Source organism: Nicotiana tomentosiformis, chromosome 9 (genome assembly GCF_000390325.3).
Source record: "Nicotiana tomentosiformis chromosome 9, ASM39032v3, whole genome shotgun sequence".
In the NCBI taxonomy this organism is placed as follows: domain Eukaryota; kingdom Viridiplantae; phylum Streptophyta; class Magnoliopsida; order Solanales; family Solanaceae; genus Nicotiana; species Nicotiana tomentosiformis.
The window spans coordinates 39,192,796-39,205,052 of NC_090820.1; the positions used below are offsets into that span (position 1 = coordinate 39,192,796).

The 12,257-nt window shown below is 37.4% G+C and overlaps 1 protein-coding gene across 1 annotated transcript; it reads right to left on the reverse strand.

Annotated features, from left to right (window-relative positions):
* Window positions 1–7,931: 7,931 nt before the first annotated feature.
* Window positions 7,932–10,478, reverse strand: LOC104093772 (probable aspartic proteinase GIP2). Its single transcript, XM_009599587.4, has 2 exons — window positions 9,807–10,478; window positions 7,932–9,025 (listed from the first exon to the last, which is right to left on the reverse strand). The coding sequence occupies exons 1-2, from the start codon at window positions 10,354–10,356 to the stop codon at window positions 8,247–8,249; spliced, it is 1,329 nt and encodes a 442-aa protein (XP_009597882.1). The 5' UTR covers window positions 10,357–10,478; the 3' UTR covers window positions 7,932–8,246.
* Between the last annotated feature and the right edge of the window lie 1,779 nt (window positions 10,479–12,257).

Consider the following 12,257-nt stretch of genomic DNA (forward strand, 5'->3'; position numbering starts at 1 on the left):
TGGTCTTGTTAAACTGGTCATTAGTGTGACAAGCGATTGCCTAACTTCTATCTGATCCTCTTTCCTGTACTTTTGATGAAAGTGGGATGAAAAAGTATATATTAGTTGTTATGAGGAACAGAGGAAGTATACCGTCCATTGAAGGAGCCAAAACTTCTTTTCTGTTATCATCTTTTACAAATTATTTTGTATTGGACAATCTGTAGTATACTATATTGCATAATATTACCTTTTATTTTTTTGGAAAAGGTAAAACCATCTTACTTAATATATTTTTATTTATTTATAATGATCTGATGAATTTTATGATTAAAACTGAAACAAAACAAAAGAAGAAGTTTCCCTTTTAACTACTATTTCCCCTCTTATTGATATGTTTTCTTGTAAGCGTAACCTTTTATTCCCAAATTAGTACACAACCCCTTTTGATGTCACAACAATGCTATGACCGGGGCCAGCTATAAAGTGTTATTTTCATGCTTGGAACATGCTTCTCCTGCTAGTAACAAAATATGAGCATAAGCTTCCAGGAGCTCCCACATCTTTGCTTGAAATTCTGTTGTTGCTCCTTAGTCATTGGCTTAAAAATATCTTTTCTGGCACATATCAAGAGCTACTAGCTATGTTAAGGAGAGCTCATAATCATGGGCAAAGTTTTTACTCTACCGAAAGGAGCAGGATGCCTGCAACACGTTACAATACAAATCAATAAACTTCCTCACCGGAATTTCCTAGAGTTTCTCAGGAGCGGAAAGATGCATTAGCAACACGGCAACAAACATTTGCACATCTAATGCCACAAACTAGAATTCCCTCTTGTTTATGCAAGCAGTGGATTCCTTACTATAGATGGTTATTCTTAAAAAGAGATTATTGGAAGGAATCGATAACAATTTTTGAGAATCTGGGAGGAACGAGCAAGGAAGCTGCACCTTAGCGGTATGTTGTTGAGACTGGCACTAACGATCTTTGGAGGAAGATACAAGCAAGGGAATACTCTGTTGTTGACTACCTGAACAAGACTCGTGCTCAGATATCCATCTTATCATTGTTGCAAAACTCAGAAGCGCACAAGAATTCTTTGATGAAGTTGTTAAGTGAAGCTTATGTACCCGCCGGCATCACTAATAGAGAGATAGCTAACATGGTTGGACGGGTACTGGAGAGCCACAAAATCACTTTCCACGAAGATGAGTTACCACTAGAAGGACTTATTCACAACAAGGTGTTGCACATACAATGCAATTCAAGGACAAGTTCATCGCCAGGGTCTTGATAGATGGAGGTTCAAGTCTGAACATATTCCCACTGACCACTCTAAAGAGATTGGGTAAAGGCATGCACGGGATACGAATGGGAAGCATGAATGTGAAGGCGTTCGATGCATATCAGAGAACCAATATCAGAGAAATCAACCTCGGTCTACAGATGGGTCTAACTTGGTTTGATGTTGAGTTCCAAGTGCTAGATATATCTATTACTTACAATCTATTGTTGGGACAGCCATGGATACATGTAGCCAGGGCAGTGGCTTCAACTCTGCACTAGGCTGTAAAGTTTGAGTGAAATCATCAGGAGGTGATCATTTATGGTGATGTAAGCAACCCCATCTACACCAATCAGATCGTTTCAGACATCGAAAACAGGAGAAAGTTGGGTGGAGGGACATATCATCGCATTGAATGGGTTAGCACTATTGAAAAGGACCGATCGTGGAGCAACAAGATAGAAAACATATTGATGTGGATAGGATATGAACCAAGCAAGGGTCTCGGCAAAAAGCTTCAGGGGATCATCAAACCCGTACAACCACAATATCATGGCATGACCTTTGGACTCGTATATGAATATACATAACAAGAATATCAGGATTGGACACCGCCATGATTTGGAATTAGAAACTATTGTTCATGCATTGAAGATTTGGCAACACTATTTGTAATGTTCCCATGTGAGGTCTATACCGACCACCGGAGTCTCCATCATTTGTTCAAGCAGAAGATTCTTAACTTGCGGTAGCGAAGATGGTTAGAGTTGCTTAAATACTATGATATCACCATTCTATATCATCCGGGGAAGGCCAATGTGGTGGCCGATGCCTTGAATCAAAAGGCAGAGAGCTTGGGCAGTTTTGCATATCTACCGGCAGTAGAGAGGCCATTAGCCCTAGATGTTCAGGCATTGGACAACTAGTTTTTTAGATTGGATATTTCGGAGCCCAGTTGGGCTCTTGCTTGCGTGGTTTCTCGGTCTTCTTTATATGATCATATCAGAGAGTGTTAGTATGAGACCTCATTTGCTTTTCCTTAAGGACATGGTACAACATGGCGATACCAAAGAGGTTTCTATTGGAGATGACTGGGTGTTGCGGATGCATGGCCGATTATGTATGCCTAATGTGGATGGGTTGCGTGAGATGATCCTTCAGAAGGCCCACAGTTTGCGATACTCCATCAATCCCAGTTCCGCTAAGATGTATCAGGACTTGAGGCAACACTATTGGTAGAGGAGAATGAAGAAAGACATAGTGAAGTATGTAGCTCGGTGCCTAAATTGCCAGCAAGTGAAGTATGAGCATCAGCGGCCAGGCGGTTTTCTTTAGAGACTTAGGATTCTCGAGTGAAAATGGGACCGTGTTACCATGGACTTCGTTGTTGAGCTCCCACGGACTCAGAAGAAATTTGACGTGGTATGGGTGATTGTGGACAGGTTGACCAAGTCGGCTCATTTCATTCTGGTAGTGACAACCTGTTATTCAAAGTAGCTGGCTTAGATTTATATTCGCGAGATTGTCCAACTTCATGGTGTGCCGGTATCCATCATCTCTGACTGGGGCACGCAGTTCACATTGCGTTTCTAGAGAGTTATGCATCGTGATTTAGGCACCCAAGTTGAGTTGAGCATAGCATTTCACGCCTAGACGAACGGACAGTCCGAGCGCACTATTAAGATATTAGAGGATATGCTTCGTGCCTGTGTTATGGATTTCGGGGGTTCTTGGGATCAGTTCTTACCTCTTATGGAGTTTGCCTACAACAACAGCTACCAATCAAGTATTCAGATGGCTCCTTTTGAGGCCCTATATGGGAGACGGTGTCGTTCTCCAGTTGGTTGGTTTGAGCCGGGAGAGGCTAAGTTATGGGGCATAGATTTGGTTTGAAATTCCTTGAAGAAGGTCAAATTGATCCAGGATCGACTTCGTACTGTCCAATCTAGACAGAAGAGTTATGTCGATTGGAAGGTTCGTGATGTAGCATTTTTGTTAGAGAACGGGTTTTGCTCCGGGTTTCACCCATGAAGGGTGTGATGAGGTTTGGGAAGAAGAGAAAGTTGAGCCCTAAGTATATTGGACCTTTTGAGACCCTTGAGAGGATTTGTGAGGTGTCTTACAAGCTTATATTACAACCTAGCTTATCTGCGGTTCATCTGGTGTTCCATGTTTCTATGCTTCGGAAGTATTATGGTAAACCGTCTCATGTTTTACACTTCAGCTTAGTCTAATTGGACAAGGATTTGACTTATAATGAGGAGCCAGTGGCTATCTTAGAAAGATAGGCCCGGAAGATGAGATCAAAGGACATTGCTTTAGTGAAGGTTTAATGGAAGGGTCATCCGGTCAAGGAGGCGACTTGGGAGATCGAGCACGACATGCAGAGTCGTTATCCTGATCAATTCATCACTTCAGGTATGTCCTTATGCACATTTAAGGACGTTTGTTTTAAGAATGGGAGAATGTAATGACCTGACCATTTATTTTGTGTAATGGTGCCCTGTTTTCCCTTTTGATACTTCCCACATGTGTGTTTACGATTTTATGACTTACAAGGTCGATTAGTTTCGTTACTGGAAGATTTTGGGTTGATTTGAACCTTTTAATTCTTAACTTAGAAGCTTAAGTTAGAAATATTGACCAGACTTTGACTTTTGTGAAAACGACCCCGGAATGATGTTTTGATGGGTCTGATAGCTTTGTATCGTAATTTTGGACTTGGGCATATGCCCGGAATTGAATTCGGAAGTCCGTAGGTTGATATGTGTTATTTTGCATAAACTTGACAATTTGAAGTTGAAAAGTTTGACCGTAAGTTGACTTCTAGCTATCGAGTTCGAGTTTTGATTTTCGGACTTGGAATAGCTCCGTTATGCTATTTAGAACTTGTCTGCAAAATTTGGTATTGTTTGGAGTTGATTTGACAGGATTAAGACGTTTAGTGGTAATCTTAGAGATTCTTGAAATTTACTTTGAAAATCATACGTTTTAGTGTTCGATTTGTAGTTCTAGATGCTATTTTTGTGTTTTTATCACGCCTGGAAGTTCGTATGATATTTTTAGACTTGTGTGAACGTTTGGTTTGGATCCCCTAGGGCTCGGATAAGTTTCGACATGATTCGAAATGGATTGAATTGAAAATGAATTGTTGGTGTTGCTGGTGCTCTGTTATCGCAATTGCGACGACAAAGGCATCGCAATTGCGAGGTGATAGTGGGGGCTCTGATGTCGCATTTGCGATATTGACTAGCTTCGCAATTGCGATGCCTTTGTCGCAATTGCGACTTATCTTAAGATTGTCAAGGTTCGCAAATGCGACCCCTGATTCGCAATTGCGAACCCTCTGTCGCAAATGCAACATTTGTATCTGGTCATAAGGGTCGGGAGACGGGATTTTTCAACATATTCTCTCATTTCATCAATATATCTTAGATTTTAACATCAAAATCATGTGAATCAAAGTAAAAATTTGTGAAACTTTATCAAATTTTTGAAAAATAAGAATTTGAGTTTTAAGAGTCGATTTGGACTCGAATTTTGAAACTAATCACATATATAAACTCGTGGGATTATGGATAGTCATAATCTACCCTTGGACCCAAGTTTTGACTGAGCGGGCCCCGAGATGACGTTTGTTGACTTTTTGAAAAAGTATAAAGATAATAGCTTTATCTATTATAATTGATTTTTCTTACATTGTTTGATGATATTAAGTCGATTTTGGTTAGATTTGAGCCGTGTGAATGCCAATTTTAGGGAAAAAAACTATTTTCAAGGGTTGAATTGGTCTAGTTGGGGTAAGTATATTGCCTAACTTTGTGTGGGGGAACTACCCCTTAGGATTTGTATTGATTGTATCATTCGTGCCATGTGAAAGTCATGTACGCAAGGTGACGAGTGGGTATACAGGTTATATGCGGCATTTGACCGGTTTAGGCTACTTAGACTCTTTTCATGCTTTAATTTTATTGTCATATCATGTTCTAAATTTCTATAGTCAATCTACTCTTACTTGTGTTAGACTATTCTTACATGCCTTAAATGACCTTGTTAATACTTGTTCTACATCTTACTTGATATTTTGCTCTTATGCTTTAGTTGAACATGTTGTCTCTTCCATTGTTGATTTATCACTATTTGAAGTTATTGTTACATGTTATCTCCTTCATTGCAGATTATTATTATTTGAAGTCATTGTTACATGTCATCCCTTTCATTGTTGATTATCCTTATTTGAATTTGTTATTACATGTTATTTCCTTTATTGTTGATTATCATTATTTGAAGTCATTGTTACATGTTATCCCTTTCATTGTTGATTCTCCTTATTTGAAGTCATCATTACATGTTATCTATTCCATTGTGAGTTATTCTTATTTAGTATCGTGCTTGCACATTATCTTTTTCATTGTTGTGTTATTGATGTTGAAGTTGTGAAAGTCATTTTCACGTTGAGGCGAAGTTGTTTATTGTTGAGATATCCTTCTTGTTGATAAATTTACATTCATAGTTATTGTTGACATTTGAGCCATAGGCTATCCTTGTGCTATCGTTGTGGAAACATTGAATTGTTGATTATTGGCAAGTAGTAGCATATGGACACTTGTGGTGCGAGTTGTTATTGTGATGTATTATTGATGTGAATGCGGCAGTATAAGGATATGAGTTAATATGCATGCGGCGGCATAAGGTGAGACTTATGTGCGTATTACTTGTAAGGGAATTACTTGAAGCCATATTGCATTACAAGGTGGGCTAAAATGCGTGTAGCTATTTCGGGAAAAATATTTTCAAAACTATTTAAATGTAAGGCTCGCGCAGCGGTATAAGCAAAGATTATGATTGAATTGAGAAATATTGCATACGAGGCGGTTCCTCAGTTCTGATTCTTGTTATATACGAGGCGGTACCTCGGTTGTGATTCTTGTTGTGTACGAGGCGGTACCTCATTTTGTGATTCTTGATATTTATCTCAAATTATAAAGAGTTATTGGTGAAACACTTCTTGTTGCTTTTACTCTTCTTGTCTTATCAGTTTCTGCCTGTATTTGTCCATTGAGGTTCTCTTTAAATTGCTTCCCTTAAGCTATCTCTATGCTTACGATTCTGTCATTAGTCTATGCTATTAACTTGTTTCGTATCGTCATTTCTTCGCCTGCCATTACTTCTCGTTATTATGTTTTTATTCTGTTATTTATATCCTAGTAGGTGTCTTGACCTGGCCTCATCACTACTCTACCGAGGTTAGACTTGATACCGTTGAGGTGTACTCACACTACGCTTTTGCACATCTTTTTATGCAGATCCAGGATGTCTGCACGTGTTGGATGATAGTGATTGGTTGTAGCTGATTTTCCGGAAACTTCAAGGTATACCTGCTCGGCGTCCGCAGGCCTCGGAGTCACCTTCCTTTATCTTTCGTTTCGGTTGTATTAGACATTCAACTTTATTCTATAGAGTTTATGACTCAGTTCCACCGGTATGGGGAAGTGTGTTGTTGAGATCCTATTTCAGAAGGTTTTATGAGTTTATCAGTCTTGCTTTAGTATTACTATTAATTATTTTTATCAGGTTATTATTAAATGTTAGGCTTATCTAGTTATAAACACTATGTGTTATCACGACATCCTACGGTGGGAAGTTGGGATCGTGACAATTCCATTGGAGTGAATTCCATCAAAATAAATGGTAACATTATTGTGCCAATAAAACACCAAATTGCTGACCATAAGCAAGTATGGCACTGGAGGAACCAAAATCAACTCAGTTGATCCTTACACGAAAATCCAGACTTCGATTTATAATGCTTTTATAAAGGCATTTGACATATCACTAGCTAAGGTTCCAGGGGTGACACCCGTGGTTCCTTTTAAGGTGTGTTATAATAGAACAAATATTGGAAGCAATCGCGTTGGTCCTAGTGTTCCGCCCGTTGAGTTGATCCCGAGAAACAAAAACGCTATGTTGAATTCCATTTGGACTATTTGGGGTGTGATTCAATGGTGGCTGTGAATAATGAGGTGCTCTGTCTTGGATTTGTGGATGGTGGACTTGAACCCAGCACCTCTATAGTTATTGGAGCGCCTCAAATTGAAGACAACTTTTGCAATTTAATACTATATTGCTAATAAAAGGCTGGACTTCAGTTCTTCACTCTTCAATTTTACTTCCAAGGCTTGATGGTACCTGTTCAATGTTCACCAAAAACAGGAGGCACTTGTGGGAAAGTTAGATTCAAAATATACTAGGAGTACTGCAGTTATTTTCTTGTTACAAAAAATGGAGTTTCTAATATATCAATTTTTTCGATTTCTTTTCGTTCACTTTCTGAAGGTCATGACGACATGAATTTGCCAAACGTCTATCAATCTTGAAGAAGTTTACTTTGATGATGAAGGATTAGAATGTACTCAATAACTTTTTTTTTTGCATGATGAGAATATTAAAAATATTTGTAAACCAAAAAATTACTCCTATGTTTCAATTTCTCTTTATGAGATTTAAATTACCAATATTTTGAAATGCGTCTTTTTTTTCATAAGAGATATGAGAAAAATTATATCTTATTGTATTTTTCGTATAGTTTATGAATATCGAAATTTTAATTTTAAAATACCGAGTTAATTTAATTCAGTTTATCTCGAAAACAATGTTCATAAAATTAATTAAGTAGTACACCTTGACATATATATTATCAATAGGAAACACACCGGAAACCTTGTAGGGACACAAAATAACTTCAGAACTTATTTTACTCCATATGATAAAAATAAGTTTTACACTCTTATAAAAATAACTTCAGTCTTGATTAACCATCAAAGATCTCTCACTTATTTTACTCTTTTTGATAAGCTCGACATGCTACTCTTGTTGACTCCAACGTGCGTAGAAACAGTTTAAGAACCAAAAAAAAGGATTAAGAAAAAGGAAATGAAAAATAAGAGTTAATCATCTGCCTTAGTAAAGAGAATCTTGATCAAGTCTTAGATGTGTAATCGTAGTTAGCACATGATGTTTTTTGAAGCTTGAGGGAGGAGCTGAAACCAATCCTCCTTCTTGCAAGGTCAAATACCAACAAGTTCTCTTCCATTTGATGCCCTCCAATCACAATCGATGGTTCCCAAGTTTGGTCTTCTCCAACAAAAGCTAAACACATAACATCCTTTGTAACTTGTACCATTGAATTTGCCCCATAAATCCTCCAATATGCACTCCTCTTGTGCAAGACAAAATCTATCACAGGAACATCTGGTCCAACGTTTGTGCTTCTAATGTTTTTTGAACTAAAGCAAGCTCCAAATTGTTTCATCGGAGGTTCTACAATTGTCACATTCTTAGGGAGCGCCATGAGAAAAGCAGTTTTAACAGCATTGTAAATGCTATTGTCCAAGATTGTGAAAGGTGTCGTCGTGCTGATTCTCGTCCCACCTACTCCATTTCTTTTATTTATAGATAGCAGTGTTTTATTTAGTGCCACGTCTTTCCCTGCGATTCGAATGGATGAAACTTCGATATGGTACTCTGAAGATTGCAAAAATGCCCTGGGATTTGTTATTAGTTTGGTATAGACAAGATTGTTGGAGATATCAACCTTCTTAGGGTTGTAAAAATTATATGGGCCAGAACCAATGAAGATAACTCCACGAGAACTTGTAGATGAGCTCAAGCAAATACCAAACTTCCTGGCAAATCTAGGGTCTAAAGCCAGTTGATTAGGAATTGAAACTGGACTTTGGTGTCCAAAACCTGCAATTCCTGTATTGAGACATAATATAATTGAGTAAGTAAAAAGCGCCTTCACTCTAACTGATTAAAACTTTAGATGACGATTAGAGCAGGTAAGAGGTTATTTGTTCAAAAAGCAAAAATATATTCCTGTGGGGCTCATATTAAAGAAAAACAAAGAAAATGGGAGGTGACTAAATTTGTTCACATCTTTGTTGAAGAAAATGGGAGGTGCCTAATTTTGTTAAAAACTTTGTTGAAAAAATTGGGAGGTGCCTAACTTTGTTGAAAAATTATAGGACTAAATCAACAACAAGACATCTTCTTTGTAGTAGTTGAATGAAATCTCTTACTATAAATAGAAGCCTCCATTCTTCATTTCAATCACACCAAAATTAGAGAGAAGCAATAGAAGTTAGAGAGAGTAATCCAGAGATTGTAATCTTTGAGATAAATAGTGAATGTGGGTAATATTGTAGTGAACTGTTTTAAATAAAAAGTATTATTTCTTTTAGATTGTAGTAGTCTCTTGACACTATAAAGTTGTAATATTATAGTGGTTATATTGCTCCGTTCGGGTATTATATTTTACCCATTAAAAGAATTGGTGTCGTTGTTACTCTCTTGTGTTATTATTATTTGTCGTGGATATTATTCCTGGGCGAGATTATTATTTTTTCCAACAATTCCCACACGTGAAGGACGTGTTGGTACATGCAAGTAATATAATTGAGTAAAAGAAGTGTGCTAGCTCTTTCTAAGAGTTTAATCTTTGTAATAAAATAGTACGTCACACAATATAATTCAGTACCTGTGACTCCTTGTGCAAGGTCTTTCGATAGAGTGGAGTCAACACAACTGAAAATAAACCGCGGCCAAGTGACAAGGATGCCAGGAGTAGAACCAATTGCCAATACATCCTCAGCGATTTCTGCACGGTCCATATAAGTATTAATCAAGGGATTTTCACCCCAATTATAGCAAGTATTGTTGTTGCACCCCGGCTGTAGTTGAGGTTTGAATAGGCAGTCTCCACAGGAATGAGATCTGGCAAAAGAGCATAGTGTGGAGTTGCAGCGAGCTGGTTGGTAAGTTGAACTATTATAACCTCTATCACAGTCCACCCATAAGCTTATGCCACCAAGATGGACTGTGAGTTTGACGGAGATTAAAGGAGTTCTTTGCCCTATTACCGTAATGTATTGTAGGGTTGATGAGTCTTTACTGACTGGAAGGTATAAGGTTGTAGGTAGTACCTCAGCTGAACATAAAGAAAGGAGTGAAAGAGATAAGAGGAAGAAGAAAGTGTAGTTGGAAAACAAGGGAAGTTTGAATGTCACCATGCTAGAGAAAGAAAGCATATGCTATAATTAGATTGTAAGGTATTCGATAGAGTTGCAAACTTATAACCACTTTGCAGCCCCCAACACAACCATTTTTTAACACAAGTATATGGATAATATGACCCAAGTTTGTTTTAAATTCTTTTTAGTTTCGTTTGACCTTGGGAATTAAACCCTATAACGGCTCCTCATTTCTTATATCACTGCTTGACTTTGAATTTAGTCGAGTCAGAGTGATCCAAACACGTAATATGGAGTTCTTCGATCCTATGCACATGGCCAAGTTGAATAATTTGAATAGAGAAAATTGATACTATGTGCCATGTCCGCGCGTGGAGAGCGCGTAGAGGAACTTATTGATATATCAACTTGAAAACAAGTACTATTGTATATACCATGTCAACTATGCTCATCTTTGAATAAATTAAATTCTGAACTTATATGGTAATTTACCACTCAACGACTTATTTACTGCACTCCCTTCACTGTCATCCAATTTTTATTTTGAGTTTATGAGTATTGTATACTAAAAAAACAGCTTATTGAGTTTTGAATAAATTATAGTAGATATTTTAGATGCAAATACAGAATTAGAATAAAAATTACTAATTCGACATACCCCATAGAACATAATTGTATGGAGTAAATATATTTCAGCTGTTCAGTCACCTAAACCCCGCCAAACTCCTTGTACTATAAAGATTTGTATCGCAAATCAATGGAGCGGTCAATAATCTTGTCGTGTTTATGTTGACCGTGTGCATATTAATACTATTATTTATATGCATATAATTATCTATTGTATTATTTTATCTTTCAATGACTCCCAAGAGATTCCACTATGGAATAGACATTTCGAATTTTCCGTGTTGCTTCCTTCGCCCTAATTATCATGTCGCATATTGTGATGATGTATTCTTAATTTATACCCTTCTTTTACTGGACAAAGTTTAGACTTCCTTTTTATGTTTTCGTTATTTTCTTGAATATTAGAAAAGATGCTAAGAATGTATGCATGAGATATATATGTGAAGAAATTAGTTTTTGTTTAAACGCAGTAAGAGAGACACGATTAATGCAGCAAAACTTGATGGTATTAATCAACGGGACTTCGTCTATTTATGCAATACAACAGTAGCAATAGCTAGAATTAATTTTATATTCCTAGTCAAACACAAACTCCTACTCTTGTACTTCAAAGACTACATGTAATCACATAACTACGTTTAATCTCTTGGCAGCTTGCATCTATCTGTACATGGCTTATCTCTTTTGCAGCTTGCAGTTATCTGTCCATGGTTTATCATCCACGTGAGGCTTGTGTATGGGGTGAAATTGGTTGATTACAAGTACCTAAATAGCGAGTTGATACGTGGAACCGAGACCAGACAGAAGTTGAATCAATGAATAATCGGCATTGGTTACGAAGTGCGTAACCGGGTCCCGAAGAGAGCACAACCGATGACAAAGACTCAAAGGCTTGACATCGGATAGCATTCAATGAACAGCCATTACAAAAAATATTTGTATTCAAAGCCAGCCGTTATGCACACATCAATGGCATTTTTATTCTCATTCAAGAAGGGCCTGATTTTAGGATTTTGTCTCCCTAGAAAAAGCTATAAATATCATATTGGCAACTCTTGTAAGAGATGAAACATTGTGCAAACAAAACTGTACTTCGCAATTTTACGCTCAATCTAATAGTTTATCATTGCTTTCATTTCTGCTCTCGGAAAGACCGAGTTCGGAGCCATGCTTATTATCTTCTTTAATTTCAGTCATTAAATCTTATTTTTGTTTCATTTCTTTATCATTTTTGGATCAAATCAGTTCGCTTGTCTATAAACCACGTTATAAATTTAACTGTACCGTTTTACGGGTAAACAGTTTGGCACCACCGTGGGGCATATACAACT